This window comes from Poecile atricapillus, chromosome 20 (assembly GCF_030490865.1).
Source record: "Poecile atricapillus isolate bPoeAtr1 chromosome 20, bPoeAtr1.hap1, whole genome shotgun sequence".
Taxonomy (NCBI): Eukaryota; Metazoa; Chordata; class Aves; order Passeriformes; family Paridae; genus Poecile; species Poecile atricapillus.
In genome coordinates this window covers 10,164,191-10,186,327 of record NC_081268.1, presented here as the reverse complement: position 1 = coordinate 10,186,327, position 22,137 = coordinate 10,164,191, and the positions used below count along the sequence as shown (strand labels likewise).

At 47.3% G+C, this 22,137-nt stretch overlaps 1 protein-coding gene across 3 annotated transcripts; it reads right to left on the bottom strand.

Moving 5' to 3' along the window:
- Positions 1-551: 551 nt before the first annotated feature.
- Positions 552-21,949, bottom strand: SLC31A1 (solute carrier family 31 member 1). 3 transcript variants are annotated; one of them, XM_058853921.1, is made up of 5 exons: positions 21,894-21,949; positions 7,559-7,714; positions 5,306-5,378; positions 4,769-4,937; positions 552-4,196 (listed from the first exon to the last, which is right to left on the bottom strand). In XM_058853921.1, the coding sequence occupies exons 2-5, from the start codon at positions 7,667-7,669 to the stop codon at positions 3,995-3,997; spliced, it is 555 nt and encodes a 184-aa protein (XP_058709904.1). In that variant the 5' UTR covers positions 7,670-7,714; positions 21,894-21,949; the 3' UTR covers positions 552-3,994. The 3 variants fall into 3 exon arrangements, with proteins under 3 accessions (XP_058709904.1, XP_058709905.1, XP_058709903.1); XM_058853922.1 differs by lacking the exon at positions 21,894-21,949 and adding an exon at positions 21,476-21,637; XM_058853920.1 differs by lacking the exon at positions 21,894-21,949 and adding an exon at positions 16,198-16,325.
- Between the last annotated feature and the right edge of the window lie 188 nt (positions 21,950-22,137).

Sequence of the window (22,137 nt, the reverse complement as noted above, 5' to 3'; positions counted from 1 at the left end):
TGGATTTACTCCCATCAGGTGCTTGGACAGGGTGAGGTGAGATTGGATTTAGAGGAATGTGAGATTTGGGGCAGAGCCCGCTCAGGAGGAGTCTGGCACACACTGGGCTGAGCTGAAGGAAGCAACTTAAAAATCTGAGCAGCTTCTTGGTGCTCTGGAAACTCTGTTCCCTGCAGCCTGGGGAAGGAGCAGGGCAGGCTGCAACAGCCCAGGTCTGTTTCCTCCCATCTTCAGCACAATGACCAGGTCTGGTTTTTCAGCAATCCTCCAAAGTGGACTTCAGTTAAATTCAAACTTCCCATGTTGTAGGTGCATCAAATTTCAGGTCAGGTTGGGGAAATGTACAGAACTTCTAACTTTTCCAACTGGAAAGAGCTGCTTTTCTTGTCTAACATCACATCAAATGATCAGGGATTGCTCTGCTGGTCTGGCATTCCCAGCAGGGCCCAGCAGATGCTGCTCCTCACTCCCACTCCACAGTACCTGAACAGGAACACTGAGCCCTCTGAGGGATGCACTGAGGATTGTTCCCAAAACACACCCCCACCACAGTAAAATGCAATCTATTTTATTGGTTAATTATGTACAGGAGATTCTTGATATTCACATTAACATCAGACAAGTTACCACCACAAAGAGCAAGAGTAAAAACGAAACTGACAGTCCACTGTAAACAAAACTAGAAATCCTGCTGGATTGGGTGGGACTGGCTCCAGACAAACTCAAAAGGCACTCAGAGAAAAGCAATGAAAGCCCACTGAGGGACAGGGCCTGGATGCTCTGAGCTCCCTCCTCGATGGTGATCTCAAGGCAGAGGTGTGCAGAGCACAGCTCAGGGCACAGAGCCAGGCACAGGCTGTGACCCCCAGGCAGGACTGCACAGCCAAGCACGCTGTGTGTGTCACCACAGGAGTTTAACGGAGCCAGGTCTGCTCATCCTTCCAGCCCTCCCCTCCCCGTGTAACCAGGACAACTCTAAATTCAGCAGAGGGGCTGGGGCTGCCCCAGAGCTGCTGATCCTGCCCAGAGGGAGCTCAGGCTCTGCTCAGGCTCTGCCACAGCACACAGCAACCTGGGCTGAGAACACACCGTGGTGGCAAAGGGGAGGCTGGGCCACAGGGAGGTTGATGGCTTCTCTGGATTGTGACACTGAACTGAGGAAAGCACAGTTCAGGAGGGAGCAGCCCGGACACAACCCTGCCCCAGCTGTGCAGAGGGGACACAGCCTCACCCTCTCCTCAGCCACTTCCCTTCTCACATCCCCACGGTGCCCAAACCACCCCTCGTGCAGGCTGTGGGAGCAGCTGGGGCACCTGAGAGACTCCTGCCCAGGTGAGCCCTGCCAGGGCAGTGTCCCCTCCCTGTGCATGCTGGACAATGCTGTGCCCCCTCTCTGGGGACAGCATGGGCAGGAGATGAGCCTTGGAATCTCATCCTGCAGGGAAACTCTTCCAGGGACACAGGTGGTACAAGCAGAACGAAGCAGAAAAACTTAACAAGAACCAGATTGACACTGCACAAGCCACAGCCTGATGTCCAAGTCATCCCTCAGAGAATTCAAGTCTGGTCACTTGGATACACAGAAAAGTGGCTAAAAGGTGACAGCAAGATCAGAGCAAGAAGATTCTGTTTCAAAGAAAGACACAGCAAGAAGTATAGGAGGTGACCAGTGTCACCACACAGCCATTCCTCACTCCACCCTTGATTGTGATGGCAACAATTCCAGCCCCTTCCAGAAAAACCAATGGCAGCAGGTGGCAATGTCATCCTGAGCTCCTTCAGGAGTCAAGCCCTGCAGCGCAAACCTCCCACAACATCAACCACCATCTCCAGCTTTTAACAGCTCCAGTCTCCTCTAACAAACACTCAGATTTGCTCAGTTAAAGCAGGAGTGGGAAAGGATTGTCCATTTTCTCTGTCCAACACTAAGATCCCCCCAGCTCTCCAGGGTTGGGGAGGGTCAGTCTCCCCTCACATGATTGCCTGGAGGGCACAGGAAAGTTTTACGTTTGTGACAGGTGCAGAGAGGGCACCAACAGATTCTGTCACAGACAGAACTCCCTCCTAAGATCAGACTGGGGAAGGAAGCACTTTTCCTGTCTTTCAGCAGGAGGTGGCTAGAACTTTTCCATTAAAACAACTTTGCCTGTTTCACCCAGATACAAATTTGCTACAGAAAGCAGCTCTTTAGGAACCTAAGCCTGCTTTTAACTCAGCTCCTTTAATTCTCTAGTTGCACTGTCCAGAGAAAACAAAATGTCCAAATAAACAGTTGGCATCAGCCCAGGAGAGCTGACTTGAGGAGGTGCAATTCAAGCCCTGGTAGCAGCAGTTCTGAATTTCCTTAAAGAGGATGGGAGGGTGGGCTCTGTGCAGGGACAGCAGCACCAGCACCATGGAGCATCCAGGTACACAGGGATGGCCTCACCCTCTAAGGCTTAGGGGCTAAAAAAATCTCATTCCAAAGATCAGCTTTCCTCACACAGCTGCTGCCAGCAGTCACCAGCAGCATCTTCAGGGGAAAAAACCTTCCTGTGTGTGCCCAGAGGCTTTATCCCAGCAGGATTTCCTGTTCTCGTGGCATGTACCAGACACCAGCTTCAGTCTGGAAGTGGTGCCTGCTCTCAAATTCCCACTGTCTTCTCTTCCAGCCAGTTACAGGCACAAACTGGGCAAGAGCTGGGTAGAGGGAGGAGTCCAGCTTTGCACCACGCTCTGCACAACTTTTTTTAACATCCAGGTGCTAAAGCAGAGCTGCTCCCCAAGGCAGCAGGCAGGCAGGAGGGTGGTTCTGCCCTCTCACAGCCTGTCCTGCCTGGGCACTGAGTTCTTCACTGCCCCACAGCACCTGTCCCCCACTGCACCGAGAACCTGCACCTCCAGCACGGGCACACTGTGATTACCAAGACAAATGGAGTCATCTGGGTCAGGAATACTATTTGATTAGCTCACTCTGCTCCAAATTTCACCTGAGAAGACACTGAGGGCTGCTGTAGTCCTGATATTTTCCTGCTCCTCTTCCCCAAATCTCTCCTTTACAGGAACATGGTTGCCTTCCCCTTTCACCTCCATCCAGGAATACCCTCCAGCCATTTTAACTTTAGTGTCATGAAATCATTATTTAGCTCTTGCCTCATTTACAGAAGCAGTTCTAGTAACCCAAAGCTTAGTTCTAGTTCCCTCCAGGTGCAGTTCCACATGAAGTACCTGTGGGTTCAATGGCTGATTTGAAATCTTTTTGCCCAGAAAACACAGAACTATTATCCTGCATCTCTTCCATAATTGTGAAGGGAAAGCAGCCAAACTCAAGTGTTCTCCCTGGAGGCTGAGTAAAACTCTGGGTACATCACATTAACAACACTCATCATCCTCTGGTGGGCTTGGAGGGCAGGTTCATCCAAACCCTGAAGCACACAGGTCACATCCTGGGTCAAAGTCCTCCCTTGCCAGGACACACCTGAGCGTGTCTGATATGCAGCACCAAATCTTCCTCAGAGGCTGAGTCCTACAGCAAAAGGTGTCATTGGCCCCAAAAGCCACAATGCCAGGGCAATCTTCTCCCCTGGCATTATGTACACATTGAAAAAAAAAATCAAAATTAAAACAGCCATTCACACATTATTGGTAACTTTGATCTTTTCCTACTGTTCATTAAACCCTCACTGATGAGCATTTACAATTTAAAAATAAAATGGTTTTGTTTTCTTTTTAGAATAATAATTTCTACAGTTCTGTCAGCCAACTAATTTCAATCACAGCATAATCTAAGAATAAAGCAAATCCTGACCAAGAATGGCTGCCATGGGCTCTCAAAAGTCAAGGGGAACAGCATGTCCCAGCTCCTCACATCCCTGCATCCCTCCAGGAACTTGTGGTGAACTCCAGTTTATTTTCTTTATCATGATTCTCTTGGCAGCTTAGGAATGCTCCAGTCCTCGTGTGGCCACGCTCGCAGGGAGCAGCGGGGTGGGGAGGCCTGTGGGCACATCCAGTGTTAATGGCAGTGCTCTGTGATATCCACCACCACTGCCTTTTTCCAGCTGAAGAAGAAGTATCCGGTGCCCGCTCCCGCGGCCACGGCGATGCACAGGTACCCGTTGTAGGTCATGAAGATCAGCATGAGGAAGTAGCTGACCACCACCTGGATGATGTGCAGCACAGTCTGCAGCAGGTGGGGCAAGCTCAGCATCTGCTGGCTGGGAACACAAAGCCAAACAAGTCAGCAAATGGAACAGGTGGGAAATGCACATCCCCAGAGAGAAAGCTGCCAGGACAGCAAGGTGGGCGTGGGGTGGCAGAGAAGGTGACACCAGCCTGGGCAGGGACTCCCGTGTGCAGCTGGCACCTGGAGCTGGGGTTTTGCTCACAGTGCAAAGCAAGCATGGAGCTTGAAGGACACAACTTTTAGCTGAGAAACAGACTTTTCCAAGCTTCTTTTACCCCCACTTTAAAAGCTGAATGGCTCCTGTTCTGCACAGAGGCCTTGACTACCTGTAAACAAAAGCATCCTGAGTATTTTCTGTCAGGGTCACTGGATGCAACACCCAAACTCTGTTCCTGGGAACTTCCCCAGATGTGTTCATTACAAAAACCCCAAGCTCATCTGTCTCTTTGCTGCTTTCCTCCTTTTGTCCCCATCCTCCAGTGCCACGCAGCATCCCAGTGTGGAGCCAGGACACTCTCCAGAGATCAAAACTGGCTGCACAAAGTTTCTTCTGTGCCAGTTTCACCTGCAGAGCTTTGCTTTAGAATGAAGTGCAATCCTTACCCCACGGTTTTGTGTGTCTCCATCAGGATGGTGCCATTGGGGCCGGGCACTGGCATGGAGTTATAGCGGATGCTGACTTGGGATTTACGGAGCAGACACTCCCGGGCAATCTTAAGGCCTTCATAAAACATGGCCAGGAAGAAGACAGCCACAAAAGCACCAGCCATTTCTGACAAGAGAGGAAATATCATTGTCTCTGGGCAAGAGAATGTGTCAGCAGAGTCACTGTGTGATTGAACAACCCCGTTTTGCTGGGGCCAGGCTCCGTGTGCATGCACAGATAGGTGGGAAATGGGAATTTCATGCAGACACTCACTGGAATTTCACCCATAAAGCAAAAGCAGCTAATAAAACCAAATTCTTGAACTCTACAAATATCTCCATTTTTCTTTCACCCCACAGATGCCATTTAAACCAGATTCAACACAGCATGTCCACAGATTTTTAGCACAAGTAACAAAGTAATTCCTGAATCATGAATCCTGAAACACAGACTGCAAAGCCTTTGTTTGGACTGCACAAGACAGTGTTACTAACCTCCAGGAGAATTGATTGTGAGTCCAGAGAACAGCAATGGCACATTCTCACAGCTGAAGTGGAAAGTCATGGCCTGCCCAAAATACAAAGAACACCAAGATGAGCCTGAAGAGCTCATCCCAAGGAGCTCACAGCAAGGTGCAGCAATGGGGATTGTATAGGAACAAGAACTCAGATCAGTTTATTTGGTCACCACCTAACCACCAAGGAACTCTCCAGGAGATCTGGTGTCACACACACAATGGATGAGATGCTCCAGGCTCCAGTTCCCACCTCCTTCAGGCAGCCCTGGGCAGGAGGCCCTGTCCTTCACAGAACTCCAGGGAAGTGCCCTCTCCTTGCTTTTGGAGCTCCTTTTCTGCTCAGCATCAGCAGCAGTCAGGGATTAGGGATGGCTCCATGGAGCTCCTCCTTGCCTCCCCATCCCCTCAGGAACTGGGGTACAGGGCACCTTCCCTTCCCCACCTGGACCTCGTCTGTATGATACAGGTAAGGGTTGTACAGTCCTCGGGTCCCCTCCTGCATTGTGCCAGCAGTGCTGTCTCCCTAAGGAATTCCCAATCTCCTATGGGAAACAGAGGCCTAAACACAGCTGCACAAGGAGGTAAAGCTGATCCACAGCTGCCCCTGGATGAAAACAAGGGCTCCTGAGCCTGCACAGGGAATGCTGTGGGAAGGTGAGACATCAAAGATCCCCAGGCCAGCTGGAGGTGGCACAAACTTCCCATCCAGGAAAATACAGCTTGGCATGTGTTGGGCACAGCTGCACACAGGGCTTTCACATGGCAAGTCCTTACCAAGCAAGAGGAACTTCTCTTTGAACTTCCCTCGCTACTTAATTAAGGTTATTTTGCTGAAGCTCAGAATTATGATTCATTTCAGCATCCGTAAGAATCAGCTCATTTTCCCCAGAGCAGAAATTACTGTAAAACACCTTTTAGAGAGTACTTTCATCTCTTCAACGAAATGAACATATTTACATTTGAAACAAAACCCACATAAATCAAAGAACTGCAGCTGAACCTGAGTCTGTGACTTGGTACCAGTGAAGAATGGGAAAACACATGTTAAATGTGCTCAGTCTGTTATCTAAGATGCTGTACCTATGGACTGCCTTCCCTGACAGATTTATTTGCAATATAAATTCAAAATCTTGTGCAATTACTCACAGTTTTCAGCTGCAGGGCAAGGCAGGGTCCTGTAACTACTCAGTGAACACTTGACATTTGTAAAGAAATGACATTTATATGGAAAGTAATGGCCCAGGGATGCCAATACTGAGGTGATGGGAAGAGCTTCACAAGGAGAGCAGTGCCAGTGCTGGACTGAGAGCTCCATATGGGCCATGCCCACCAAGGTTGTTCTGGTGCTCTCCTCTCCTGCTGTGACACTGGTTGCAATAGAAGCAGAGATTCTTGGTTCTCTCCTCAGGCACAGAGCTGGCAAACAAACTTCTACTGAAAATTTGCAAAATCCACTCCTGAAAACACTCTCATTTGAAATGGAAATGTGCCCTCTCTCCCCTCCTTTTGAAATTTAACCATAAACAGACATGTCTTAATAATCTGAAGCTCACTCCAAAAGTTATTTAGGAAAAGGAGAAAAAGCTGAAGAAGTTCCTAGAGCTGGCTACACACAAACACTTATCCTCCGGCCATCTCCAGGGAAACTCTGGCCAGGATCTCTGCAAAGGCTCAGTGATGCCAGAATGCACAAGTCTGAACCTGCTGGAATCAAAGGCAGCTGAAACAGCAGGAATCAGAACCAATACAGCCTTGCTGCCAACATGGCAAAGAGCCCTGGCAGTGCTGTGCTCCCCAAACCGAGTGTGCTCTGAGAGTTCAGGGCACACAGGGAGCTCAGCACAGCCCCTCACACTGCTGGGCAATCCTCTCAGGGCTGCCTGGAGAACTCCATCCATCCATTTCCTGCAGGAAAACTCTTGCCTTGCATTTCTGACCTTAGCTGGCTGCAGAGCAGACACCAGGCTGGCTGCTGGAAAGGTTTTGGCAAGAAAAGACAATTTTGCCAAAGGATCTCTAGCTCTGAAATCAATCTCCTGCTCTGTATCCCTCATGCCGCTCCTTCACTCCAGAAGACCCGCAATGGGATCTGGGTTTAACCTGGATGGATTCCTGCCTTCCAAAGCTCAGGTTCACTTCCAGCTCTCAAGAGCACAGTCTTTAAGATTACAAGTTACTCTGAACCACAGACAAGGAAAAACCCTCTGTTAACTCTGACTTCTCCACTTACCATCATCATCATGTCAGATCCGTGACCGTGTCCCGAGGCTGTGGTGGAGGGGTGGTGATGGTCAGGAGGATGCGAGGTTGGCAGCGTGGAGCTGTTCATGTGGTGAGACATCTTGAGGACAGATGGATTCAGAAAGGCACATAGAAAAGTGGGACCCTGAAAAACAAACAGAAAATGAAGCCCTTTTCTAAACAGAATGTGCTACTGCTACTGCACAAGAAAATATTTCAAGCCACTGAGAACTGCTGCCTCTGGAAAACTCCTGGAGCTTCCTCACGGTCCTGCTCTGGCTACAGAGCACAGAGCAGGACACTTTAAAGGAGGTGTGTCCCTCTGCAGCCTCATTTGATTGAGATGGCACCTGGGGCAAGTGCTCAGCATAAAGGAACATTTCTTATCTACAGGAAGAAAAAAACAGAGCCCCTTCCCAAGTGCAGTCTTGCAAGAGGCAAAAATATCACAATCCCCACTTTAAATTGCATATACTAAAGGATCAGATTACAGGATTTCTCTTAATTGACAGTTATGCATTTTATTGGGAACATGTTTGAAACAGAAATTGTGTTAGTTGGTACAAGACCTACTGCCAGGTAAAGGTCTGCAACAGCTACAGGCAATCCAATTTCATTTCCATGAGCTTTACACTGCCGCATCTCCCTCTAATCACATTACCCACAGTGACAGAAACACTCAAGAGGCTGCCAGTCTCAATTCTTAATCTGGTTTACCACAAATCAGGGATGTCTGGACACACTAAAAAAAATAAAAATACCCTCCTTGGTTACCTGTGGGCTGTGGGCTGGAAATTGCTGGTGGGAAATGAAAATCATCAGGTACAAACAGCAATAGGAGAGGAAATAACCTGGGAATACCAGTCAGTCCTGAAAGCACAGCATCTGTCCTTCTGGACCCTGCCTGGAACCCTCTGTACCCTCCCACTCCAGTCCTGCACTGAAGTAAAACCAAGTGAAATAAAAAGCAAAGTTCAGACACTTTACAAATTAAAGTTTAAAAAGAAATGAGAGACAGGCTTTCTTCCAAATAAATCATCAGGAGAGTTGACAAGTGTGTTTTTTCAGTTTTTTAGGCCAAAAAGGCAGCATGGTGTTTGAACAGGCAGGGCTATATTTAGACTGAAGAGAGGAAATGAGACTCTAGAAGAGCTTTCTAAACTGGAAGTAGCAAATAAAAGGCAGCCAGTGGTGGAGCTGGCTCAACATGTGACAGTGACCCTGTGCAGGGGTCTCTGGTGGCCCAGAACACCAGTGTGCCCTGTGGAGCATCTCTGACAGGGCTGTGTGGTTAAATTGAAGTGAGCAATGAGAGAAATTAAAGATTTGGGGAAAGCAAGGAAATTAAGTCAGCAGTGCTGGGGTGGAAGTCAAGAGACACACAGAAGTAATACCCTGCAAACATTGAAATTAAATAATTTCACTCCTTTTCTTCTCACTAATCATCATTTGTCTGCAGAAAGGGAGAAATAGTGGATGTGTTCACAGGCTATTTACTCTGTAGGAACAAAGAACATGGTCAGGTGTTCAGGAGTGGCTGGGCAGGCCTTGGTACAGGTTACAAAGGGCAAGTCTGACCCTCACCTGGGCAGCTCCATCCCACCCTGCTATCCCAGTGCTCCAACACCAAATCCAACCCCTTGCTGCAGCCACCAAACACTGAAGGACATTTTATGAGATCCTGAAAGGATGAGGTATTAAGTAGCTTAAGAGGAAATAACCTCATCTAAGCCACTTCAGCTGTGTTTTGGGTCAGTGAAGATAACAAAGAGTGGATAAATATCTGTTTAAAAATAAATCAGTTCCAGTGGACAATCAGACTCTGATTTACAATTTAGGAGATCTCTACCTAAGCCTTAAGGTAAAAAACAGTATCTAGAGCAGCAGCAGCAACAGGTTAATGGATGTGTAATATTCCAAGCTGCAAATCCCTGGTTGGTTTGCACAGCTCCTAAGAAGCTGACAGATATGGAGCTGTGTGTTTTATGGTGGTGTTTTATGACTCCATTGCTGAAGGGAAAAAATCCACCCCCCACAAGTTTCTATTTCTATTCTAGCAGTTTTTCTATTCTTTAAATAGGCTTAGCCTTGTACAAAGCCATCCCTTCAGCAGGTATTTCTGCCTGAATGGGTGATTTGATCTCTGGCTGCTGCCTGCTCCATATGTTTGCACTGAGAGGGAGAGGCATTGGAGTGGATTCCTGAGCATGGAGAGGGATTTGCCACAGCCCATGGCTGCATCAGGCTCAGGTACTCTGAACAACTGAAGGGGAAGACCCCAGGGTGTACCTGTCACAAGGGACACACACACACACACACACAGTGATTTTTTATGCTCTGCAGTAACCTACTGCCTAAGAAAACAAACAGGGTGGAACGGGAGAAAGGAATGAGGAAATTCCCCTCTTTCTTTAAGCAGGACCTGCTCACATTGAGGTGTCCCAGCCCTGCAATGCCACCGTGGCAGCTCTGCAATCCAGGCTGGATCAGGACAGGTGCAGCCAGGAGCAGGATCTGACAGCAGCAAACTGTCAGCACCAGGACCCACCCTCACCCTCTACCAACACCAAACCACTGCTGCCTCACCTCACACACACCAGGAGGCCACGTTTGCAACTCCAGGGCACAGAGAAGGGGAGGAAAGGCAGGAGGTGACATGGTAAACGAGTAATGAGTAAAAGAATAATCAGGTAAATGAGCTGGACCTGATGAGATGCCGAAGCCAGAGCAGGTCTCAGCCAAAGATCACTGCCATTACACATAACCCCCTCCACAGCTTCCCAATCTATCGCTTCTGCTGTGTTTATCCAGAGCCCTGCAACTTCATAGCAAATTTCAGTCTTTCCTGTGGCAAACACCCAAGGAAAATACACTTTTCAATGCAGAAACACAGGACATGCAGAAACAGGACACACTATGGGAAGGATCTACCAAGCTCCCAGGAAGTCCTCTACAATCAGCTCAACGTCAAACAGATCTCCCTTAAAATTCCAAAGGGAATGAAGCCCCTTTCCAAATCAGAAGTCCAACAGGATTAACACTGGACTCCTAAATCAATGCCCATTACAGCATCAACTCTTCCCTTCTAAACAGTGCCTCATCTTTCCCAAACCAGTTCAGAAAACCCAAGAAATAAAATTCCACTGGCTCTGCCCAAAAGGATCAGAGCCCTAAAAATCCCCTCTCCAGTGTCCTTTAGAGCAGTTATTTGTCCCACAGAGAGGGTGCTGCTGCAGTGGCCAGCACAGGACTGGCTCCTGCTCACAACCCCCTGACTCCTCTCAGCACAGCTGGAGTGATTCGTGACTGACCCAACATCTCTCTACCAACACTTCTGACAGCAACAACAGGGTCAGGAGGTTCCTCTCTTCTCCTGAACACGCAAGAAAGACTTGGTAATATTCACTAAGAATTAAAATCAAAGCTCCTGAGAGAAAGCAAAAGGAAAATTATTACAAATAGCAAGCTGGAAAAGCAAAGACCTCGTGCTTACACATCACATACGGCTGAGTACTGCATGACACAAAGGAATGCTACAGAAAAAACACAGAAGGAATGGAAAAGGAACCCAGGAGTTCCCTGTGCTCTACTTACAGCAGTGCTGCTGGCAGACTGAGCTCCACTGGCTCCTGGCTTGTGGTCCCAAGCCCAATCCCTTTTTTGTTTAGCAGTGCTGTAAATGGAGTGGGAGGGAAGCAGCAGCCTGCAGACACTGCAGCTCTGTTCACTGGCTCTAGCTGTGGGCTCCACTGAGCTGCTCATCAGGAGACCTAAGCACTGCTTTTAGTTTATTCAATTTCCTGACAAACTTTTCTGCTTTAACTGCTTCCTTTCCAAATGGGTGGACTTGTGATTCTTCCAGGGTCCCAAGCAGAGCTCCAGAGCTGCTTTAAAGGCACAGCTGAGGGACAGCCCAATTCCACCTGCTCATGCTGCAGCAGCACCCAGCAATGGTGGCCAGGCCCCTGGGCCAAGCTGCAAAGACACACTTTAAAGACACAGGGAACAAACACCACATTCTTCAGTAATGCAGCAGAACACGTGTTGCAGATACACACTGCTGTTTCCCAGCGTGAAAACTCCCCTTGGAACTCTCCCAAGCAACTTCAGCAACCCCAGGCTGGCACTGAGACACAGGGAGAGACTGTGCTATGCCCAGAACATTTAATTGCACACCCCTGTTTTCCCCTTGCACAATTCCTGAAGAAGGAACTCTTAGAGCTATATTAAGAACTCCAGGAATGTTTGTGAGCTCACACAGAACTGTGGCTTGCCCTGGTACTTACAGTCTCATCCTAAAGCTTTTCCCAGAAATTTAAGGCTTCACAAAAGCTCAGCACACCAGAAGGGGTTTGGATAAAGGGAGAGAGAAGGGCACAGCTCAGGAGCTCCAATACACACTGTGAGTGAGGCTGCACAAATCTGGATTTCCTGGGGCTTGTCCCTAACCGTGGAAGTTTGCTGGATTCAAACTACATCAGCAGAGCCAAGCAGGAACACAGTGTGACACAGGGCACATTCTCCCTGTCTACCTGTGAGCAGGCTGAGCTATTCACACCCACAGGTTTCAGAACATCTGAAGGATGACAAGCACTCTGGAGGATGTCCAGCCAGAGATGCAGACAACATCTTGTGTTCAGATTCAAGAGGGATCAACGCCTGGGCAGCCTGTGACATGCCAGGATGGAAGCAGTTATCAGGGACAGACACCCAGAGCCCAGCTCTCCCAGCTGAAATGCACAACACAGGCAAAGAATGGGCTCTTAAAACAATGTGCAGGGCTTTCATGTTTTGTGAGGGGAGAAATCCACACAGATCCTTTCCTCTGCCACCACCTCCACTGAGGATCCCAGCTGGAACAATTACAGCACAGTCGTGGATACTGAAGATAATGACAAAGTTTTGGCACATCAAAACCACTCTGCTGTCCGTGAGCCATGCCCACAACTGATGGCATCTGCCCAGTCTGAAACAGACCCTTATTAAGGTGATCCTGACAAACCCCACGGGCAGGATGTAGGAGGAGAATGAAGCACAACCACATCACCCACACAGGGAGGTTTGGGGGTGACACTTTAAGCCAGAGTTGAGCTCAGGTTCTCTGCAGCCCAGGCAGATCACAGGGCTGGGGCCAACAGTCACACCCTGCAGTACCTGCTCCTCCAAACACCCATCCTTCAGGCCTCTTGGCTGCCATCATTCACTTATTTTATTCTAATTAAATCCTCATGTTTATTGCTACCAATATATTTGTGCCTCTCTTTACCAGGTTGCTGTGTCCCCAGGAGTCAGGCTGCCCTCTCCACAAGGAGCCATCACACAGACACCCCAAACAGTGCTCCAGTTCCAGACTATGGATTCCAGTCGGGATGTTGGCTCACACAAGCTTCCTGGAGCTGCACCACATCACTTGGCAGCTTGATACAGTTAATGCATTAATTAGTGTTTAATTAAAATGAAGATTTAAACAAGATGATGAAGTATGAGCATATGTTCAATCCTTAAGGTCCTGTCCTCTGCTCTGAATCAAAGCATCCTTCAGCTGTACAACTAAAGCAAAGCTGGTCACAGCCACTCAGCACAATCCCCATTACCTGAGGAGGGGCCAGAGCTCTTCCTCTCAGCATGGCTACAATAATGGCCCTTTGATGGAGTTTATTTTCATAGCAAACTTGTCTGGTCACCCTCTGTTAGAGGTTTCCCTAGAAGGGGGCGGTCATTCCTAATCTCCCAGTTTCTGCAGACGCCTCAGGAAATCTGTAATCTTTGAACAAGAAGAAAAAATAATCCAGGACAGATTGTTCTTTACAGGACAATGCACTGAACTTCATTAAGTGAGGCACACACCATGTCATTACCCACAGGCCCAATGGAGTGAAAGGCAGATGAAAACAACCCTGCAGAGCACAGAACCTCAGGAGGAAGTTTAGGCAGAGGTAAGGCAGGATGGCTCAAAGGCCAGGGGAGTAAGAGCTGTGCTGAGATGGAGGAGCAGGAGGGTGGGTGGTGCTCAGGCAGGAGTCACCTGGGAACCTCCTGCTAAAACCTCTCAGCATTCACTCATCAGCTGAGGACAACGGAGGATCCTGAGCAGTGAGGAGACACAGGACAGCACTGGGAAGAGCAGACAGAAAAGCAGGGCCATGTGACCCATATTTTCCAAGATTACGTAATTCCTGAATAAACAGATACTTCCTTATCCTCAGTGGTGGTTTTTGCTCAGATGTTACACAACCAAACACAGGAATGGTGACCAGGGAAATGTGATCCATATGGCCAAAGAGCAGGAACCATCCTGCTGCCTCAGAGGAGGCTGAGAACAAATGGGACAGAGTCCTGAGCCTTGTGATACTCTTCAAAAACTTTTTAATATAAAAATATATTAATATTTTGAACCCCATCTTGCAAGATGTGTATTCTGTAACATTAGACAACTTCTGCTTCCTTGGAAAAACCAGGCCTAGTGGAGAATTTCACTTCCTATTTCATATGCCCTAATCAAAAACAGTTTTTAGCATGTATTCCTCTACCTATAACAGGCACTTTTTGAATGAAGGGAGAAGTTTTCTCTTCAAATGAAAAAAAAAAAAAATAAAAATCCTCACCACTTGCATACAAGGTTCTTCACCATGCTCACTAATTCAGCATCCAGATTACTCCACATTTAACACCTCCTGCACCACTTGTACCTATGGAAAGGAGCCTGTCTCCCACAAAAATGTGTCTGTCCACAGGGTGAGGACACAGATTATTGTTTGTGTTCAGTGGCCACATGCAGAAGCATTCCATCTCTAAGGAATGACATATGTCAGGATGCAAGACAGGGAACTACTTGCAAGTTAATCTTTATAAATCATTGCTCCATGGTTGCTGGAGTGAGAAGGACACACCAAGCTACACAACATAAACAGCTCTGACCAGATTGATTTTATGGAGTCTTCAAGCCTTATACCCTGTAAAACTGTAAAATAAATCTCAGGAGACACAAAATGAAACCACAGTAAAAAAGTGCACTCCCAAGAAAGGAAGCACAAGTTTCCTCAGAGCCAAAAGTGATTCAGTGTGTCTAGAAGTGCATTAGTGGGCCTTTAACACAGGTGAAGGATTACATATGTTATCTGTTATTACCTCTTTACACATGTTATCTTGCAGCAGCATAAATACCTTTGTCCCATGCAGGTAAAACTAAACCTGAAGGTAATAAATGGATGACACTGCTTTATTAGAAGCTGCATAAAAGGGAGTCCAGCACAGTGATTCACAGGAGATTCCCAGATCTTACCCTGCTTGCCCATTTTCCCTCTCTGGCTGCTTTTCAGCATTAGAATCAGACTTAGCCCAGAAAAGGCAACACTTGTACAAATTCTAAACTGACTTCCAGGTGTTTTGAGAATCTGAATAACAAGAAAACCACACTCCAAAACTCCTGGTTAATTTTTAGGAGGCCATTCCATATGTATGATATGGGACATACTGGTTTTTCCATGGGCAGCACAGTCACACACACATTACCTTCCACCACATGGGAAAGCATCCTTGCAAAGCAATTCCATTTCACTCCTTGCTTTTCATATTTAAGCAGTTGATTGTAATTACCCCTCAGAAGCGTGTCCATGTGCAGACACAGCATTTTAAGGTGGCCACTCAACCATTTCCCTTCCCTGGAGCTGCCACATCCCAGCCTGTGTCAAACACTGCCTCAACAGCCAGGGGTTGATGTCAGCTCCTACTGGGATACTCTGGGATTTCCAGCTCCTGCTCTGGCATCTCAGGGTCACCTTCGAAATGCAGCTTTCATCCAAAGAGCTCACAAGACTGACTTTTAGAAAAATACCTTTTCTTGCAGAGGAAAATGGATGTGTGTTTGTTTCATTTTGCAGCACCATCCATGACTGTCCCTCAACACAGGAACCTGCTCTACCACAGCCAAGAATCAAATTCTCGTGTGCCTCCAATACTTATTTTGAGAAGCCTCAAGCTGTTCATGGGCAAAATGCAAGGTAGAACTCAGGTCACCAGCAGCAAAATCCATTCCAGTGGGTTTTTAATTAAGCCCAGGGAATTTTGATCTCTGTTTTGGCAGATGGTTAAGGCCAAATATCCATCACCAGAGGCATCTCCCTACTTTTGATCCATGATCTTGGCAAACAGCAAGTGGATGGCACAGTGATATATAAACAGCTTCCAGGTAGTAATGCAAATACTTGTAAGGGTTCAGAGAACAAGTTCATAGCCCCAATCCATGGAACAGAGCATTCTCCCCTTGAAAATGCAACTGAACTATTGGAAGTATTATTGAAATTACTGAGTCATTGCAAATACAACCTCAGCAAGGTAGAAGATCTCCAGTACTGAGAAGAAAAGAGCAATCAAGTCAATTCTCTGGAAAGGAACGTATCTTTGGAAGAGCCTTGGCCTTGTGACACTCTTCCGACAGGAAGAGCCGTGACTGTAGGGCATAGAAAGCTGAACAAGAGCCATCAACAATTTTTCTATGAGTGACAAAAAACCACTCCGGGAAACAGCTTTGAATGCTGGCTTTTTCATCATTTTCAAACCCCTGGACAGCCACAGAGCTGCTAATCCAAAGCAGAAATGATTCAGGGCTAAAACATGCTGAGTACTTACTCTTCCAGAGACAGGTTTTCCATCTACCAACTCCAGCAGAGCCTTTTTCTCCAGAGAGGCAACAAGTCTGAGACCGATCAAAGTTTCTCAACCCTCAGATAATGCTGACAAGCACATCATTATCTCTATCAAAGGCTAATCATTAACTACTCCTCAGATTATTTTAGGACCAGAGCAAGCACTGGGATGCTCACAGAGATCCCCAGAGCAACAAAAGCAGCTCCTGAGTCTCCCTCATAAGATCTTTGCACAAATGCAAAGAGATTTTAGAACTCCCTGATCTGATTAAGTGCATCGCAGAGATTACTTTCCAACACATTAACCAAAATACATTTCAAACATTCATATCTCTATCAGATAAATTAGTGGTTTGCTTGCTTCTGGATATTATAACAAAGCAAGCTTAGTTTATTTTAGTATTTAAGTATTTTAGTATTCAAACTAAGAGAGAGCAGGTTTAGATAAGATATTAGGAAGAAATTATTCCCTGGGAAGGAAAAGCTGCGGCTGCTCCTGGATCCCTGAAAGTGTCCAAGGTCAGACTGGATGGGGCTTGGAGCAACCTGGGATAGTGGGAGGTGTCCTGCCCATGGCAGGGGGTGGAACGAGATGGGCTTTTGGGTCCCTTCCACCCCAAATCACCCTGTGACTCTATCTGCCCTTAATGAAGAAATGTGATGCTTTCAAAGCTATAAGCCAGTTTTTAGAAGCATTGGGAAGTGAGAAAAAAAAAATAACAAGGCAGATAAATCATCAATTGTACAGAAATTCTTCAACACCATGTACAAAACAAACCCTGTCAGGGTAACTGGCTGTGCTTGGAAAGCTGGAGCCAACAAATGCTATGGGGAAAAAAGGGACAAAGCAGAAAAAGTGCAGGAACAGCTGTGCTGTGCCCTGCAACACAAGGGGCCTCGTGCTAAGGGCTGTGGTTTCAAGCAAGATCAGAAGCAAGAGTTACACAAAATGGGATCAACTGACAAACAGTTCACATGATCTTGCTGTTACGATGTCCTGGAGGGTTTTACTGGAGGAATTCAGAAAATGAAGGAAAGTCAGGCCGCTGCCAAGAGATTTTTTTAAACTAGAAGCAAAATAATCAGAATCAAGTGTATTAGGCTTTACCACCCATACAGGACATCCCACAGACCCTGCTCTGTGCCTTTTATGAAGAGCACAAAAATGTTTTTACAAGTATAACCAAGCCTGTAACAGGAACATGAGGGCAGCTGTGAAACTCCTAACTAACTTTGTTTGCAGCTGTTCAGGTTTCAGCCTGACAGTATAACATGCTCTTCCAGCACACTTCAGCCTCACCTGACACCACCTTAAACACTAAAGTTCAGCACATCCTTGTGAGATAATGTCTTATCCCAAGTTAATGAAGGGCACCAAAGCCAATGGTAACTTGATTTGTATAAAACTGTCCTGGCAGTGAACCCAGAAACTGTGACTCGGTGTCCTGTCAAATCCATTAGACCAGGAGCTCAGACAAACAAGAGAGCTGAGAAAAGCAGACCAACACTGATTGCATTTCACTTGCACAGTGTCCCGAGGCTGGGTGTGTTCCTCAGGAGCTTGTGTTCCCACTTCCCTCATCACTTTGATGTGCAAGGGTTGATTTACCCATTGGAAATGCCCTCCCACAGAGCCACACTGAAGGCAGCACTGCAGTGACTTCCCGAGGGCTGCAGGAGAGTGAACTGGGATGGCTCCTACTGGGAGCACTGGCTTTGAGTCTGCTCCATGTTTGTTAGTGTTTCTCCTCCTCAAGTAAAAGATGCAAGCTTGAAAATGGAGTCCAGCTGTGCCAATGAGCTGTCTGAGCCTCTTCAGAAGAACACCTTAGAGAAGCAGGTGAGTAATGGGATCCCTGGCTCCCAGTCCTGCCAGTCAGGAGCCAGGGTGGCACAAGTTTGCCATTGTCCCACCCGGAGTGCAGCCACCAGTTACAGACATCAGACAAGGAGCAGGCTGGGTCACAGGGATGAGCCTCTCCCTAAGGAGGCTGGAGCTGTATCCCTTTCCAGAGGCTGCTTTTCCCAGCTCTCCAGAGCAGGCCAGCCAGTCTGCTCACAGCATTAGCTCAGGATGAGCACTGCACCTCACAGCGCTTCTTAATCCTACAGAGCCAAGTCAAATTATATTCTAATGTGAAAAAAGTGTATTTGTCAGGCACTCCTTCCCCCAACAGATGCAGTGTTTAGGAAAAAAAACCAACCCAGACTGTCAGGGTTCCCCTTATCCAGGTTAGCCAGAAGATCAGCTAAATATATCACAAAGCTCATATTCCGAGTTCCTGTACTTTCATCAGAGAAATAAGATCTGAATCCGTGATAACTAATAAGTAAGTGTGGGAAAAGAAGGTTTATGGAATTGAAGTGGCTCTCCCACAGTCTCAGGAGAGCCTGGGGCACTCACTGTGAGTTCCATGCCTGAACACCTCCATTCAGTTCCCAGTTTTCTCCCAAGCTCTCAGGATTTGTATCAGGACGTGCTGAGCAAGTAGAGAACAGAAGAGCCTCAATCATTTACTGCATTTGGCCAGTGCTCTGGAGCTACCATGGACTGCTCTAGTTATTTAGAGAAAGTGGAAAGATTAGATTACAACTTTTTTAGCAGATGATAAATGACATTTATATCTGTGATACAGCAAATGTGTGATTTTTCTAAGATTATATCCACAGAGAGGAAAAGAGCTGGAAGCAAAGCCATTGTTCTGGCTGCAACACAATTGCTGAAGTGCCACTGGAAATCAGATGGAGACCCTTGTAGATACAAACTGATATCACAGGGAAGAAAAGACAATGGGAAATGACATTAAAAACTGTAGAAATAAAAAAGGAAAACTAAAAAGAAGCTATTTCATCACAACCTCCCACTTCTAGGTAGACTTCTAAACCAGGAAAGTCTAATTCCAGGACCAGCAAATAAAAGGCTTTAGAAAATACAGCAAAATAGAAGTTTAATTTGTTTACAATAACTAGTCCCATTTTTCTCTGCATTAGCAGATTCCAGCTTTCAGATGAAAAAAAAAGATTAATAAAAAAATCACTGGCATCGTGCTCTCCAGGACTTGATTTGGAACCTTTCCAGAAAACTGGATTGAAACAAAAGGCAATGGAGTAGATTAACTAAGATTGGATTTCCCAGGAAAAAAAAAAAAAAACAGAAACTAGATTGAGTCTTTTTCATCCTTCCCTGATAAAAAATTGCCAAGACTCCCAGTGATTTCCTGGCAGACTTGTGGAGAAGTTCATGCTGGCAATGTGCTTCAGCTCAACTTCCCAAAGTTCTGCTGAAGGCTCCTGCTAACTTTCAGGTGACCTTCAGGCCAGGGCAGGGAAGGCAGCTCTGCAGAGCCACGGCAGCTTTCTGTTGGGTAGAGGGGTGTTCATAGCAAACAGAGAAATCAAGGAGGAAAGGAGAAAATAGTACATTTTAGTTCAAAGAACAAAAAGTTCTGTCTTCTCTTGGACCTAAATGTCTGACTGGAAAACAAGCCAGCTGAAAGGAAACTCCTCAGGGCCCTGCTCAAAACTCACCATGTGAACATGGCAGATTTTGTCATTTATTTGTAATATAAAACTGGAAATATTATTCTCAACTCCCTACCTTCTCAGGCATTAAGCTTTTGTTCAGGGATAGAGTGTCTCACTAATCCAAAACTTGAAGTTATATTGTGAAGGGAGAAGTGAAGCGAAAAATCCCCCTGAAACCTCTTTCCAAAACAAAAAAACAAACAAAAAAAACCCAACCTTGTCCTTGTACCACTGCAAGTCTGAGTCAGTGGCAGGGATGATACTTTCAAAATAAAAAAGCAAACATACAAAAGTGACTTGGAAAGGTGACTTAATTCCTCCTCTCTACTGGCAGAAATTATCCTAATTCTCAGCTTAGTTAGCAACCTAGCCTAGATGAGAAATCTGATATGAAATGAAAAGCAGCCAAGTCTCAGTAGGAAATGGCTGTACAAAATTATTCTGCTCTCAACAGAAAGTTGTGTGGGAGCCTGCAACTCCTGCCAGCTCTTATACTTTCAGTACCTTGTTTTTGGGGGGAGAAGAACAGCACAAGCAAAACCCTGCTTATTGCAACAATTTTTGTGTTTGTAGCAAAAAGCATCACTTTAACTTTGTATTGTACAGCAGAGCAGTTAGAGCTTCACCAACAAATCCTCAGTTATAAAACAAATCTTCACTTAAACAGCAACATTCACTCATTATTCCCAGTTTCCCCTTTTTGATGAAGGATGGGAAAAAAATAATGCAGATTCCAAAGCCTAATGAAAACCTCATGAAACATTACATCATAAATGACAGGATTTGGGATCATTAACTTGAACCCTAACTTAGCCTGTAAGATCCCATATTGTTACTCATGAAAACCCTGCAAAAGGTTTACTGACCTCAGGCTCAAGCAGAGGCAAGTTAAGATCAAACAGACTGAAAATCAACTTAATAAACACTTGTGAGGAGCGTTTCATCCACCTGGGCACAAAAAGCAGGACTAGTAAGCATTCTGGAGCTTGGAATTCGAGCACAAACAGGAAGAATTGGCTTCTGCCTGGGAACTGTGTGGAACCACAAGCCCACTGCACACTCAAATACAGATGAGGACTGTGAACAAATCTTAAATTAAAAAAGGACAAGTGGCTAAGTGATGCTTGCTGAGTGCTGCAGGATGTGCTGCTACAGCCTCTTCCTTACCTTTTCCAAGTTTCATTCTAAATTCATCACACATTCTGCAATATAAAAGCTGCTTAACACATCCCTTTATCTTCCCCCTTTAGAAGTGGAATCACTGATATCTCAATCATTGCAATAAACTCCTGAATTACTGCAAGCTCAGCTCCACAACAAACCTGGCAATTTCCTGCTCAGACTCAAATATTCAATCAGTAACTGACAGTACAAATTCCCAAATACAGTACAAACACCCAAAGCCAGGAAGTATCCAACCCTTATTGCTATTCTGACCTCCTGCACATTATTTTTCTGCATTTCATCATTTGGATCCAAGGTGAAATTAAAGCCAGTCGAGCTCAAAAAGCACACAGAGATACCAGCCTTCCGAGAGGGGAAAAAACACAGAAAAACCACAACACACCACGAAAAACTCATTAAGCAAACCAACAAAAAGGTGTATTTCTCAAGGTAAGAGGTGAACGTGGAAAACTGCTTCAGAGGGGCGGCTCAGACGTTCCACGCAAGGAACTATTCCGGTGTTAAGAACACAGCGAATTACCGGTGCCTCTGGGAAAGTCAAAGAACCGAACCCGGAGCTCAGCAGCGCCCGGGTGTCCCCAGCCCTCCCGGCCGAGCCCCAAGGATCCACAGGGCCCTCAGCGGAGCCATGCGGGCCCTGTGGCTCAGCCCGGAGCCCCGGCGGGTCACGGCCCCCTCACGGCAAAGGCAGCGCGGGGCCCGTCTGTCACCTTGGGAACCGCGGGGTCGTGCTGGGCTCCCCTCCCGGAGCCCGGGGAGTGCTGCCCGCACCCACAGCGAGCTCACCCCGCACCCGCACGTCCCAGGGCTGCCCGTCCTCTCGGGGCCCCCCGGCGGCCCCGGCCCGAGGTGGCCCGTCCCGGCCTGAGGGGAAGAGGAGCTGCCATAGGGACCCCTCATGAGGGATGGGGGGGGTGCGGGGGACACGACACCCCCCCCCCCCCCCCCCCGAGCCCACCCGTCACTCACCGCGCGACCGCCACGAGCCGCGGCCTCCGCTCCGCCCCCGCTGCCAAGCCCCGCCCCCTCCCCGGCCCCATCAGCCCCGCTCCTACGGCAACCCCAAATTCCCGCCCTCCGCCGCGGCCGCTGAGCCCCGCCCATTTCTACGTGTCCATGCAGGCTCCGCCCGTGACGCGTCACCAAGCCCCGCCTCTCTGTCACGTTAAGCCCCGCCCCATAAGCCGCGCTCCGCTGTCCACTAAAGCCCCGC

Excerpts from the sequence above, each read along its gene's own strand:
- SLC31A1 (XM_058853921.1), bottom strand. The coding sequence starts at position 7,669 with ATGTCTCACCACATGAACAGCTCCACGCTGCCAACCTCGCATCCTCCT. Across the intron at positions 4,938-5,305 it reads CACAATCAATTCTCCTGGAG|AAATGGCTGGTGCTTTTGTG; the intron begins GTTAGTAACACT and ends CTCTCTTGTCAG. Across the intron at positions 4,197-4,768 it reads GAGACACACAAAACCGTGGG|CCAGCAGATGCTGAGCTTGC; the intron begins GTAAGGATTGCA and ends TTGTGTTCCCAG.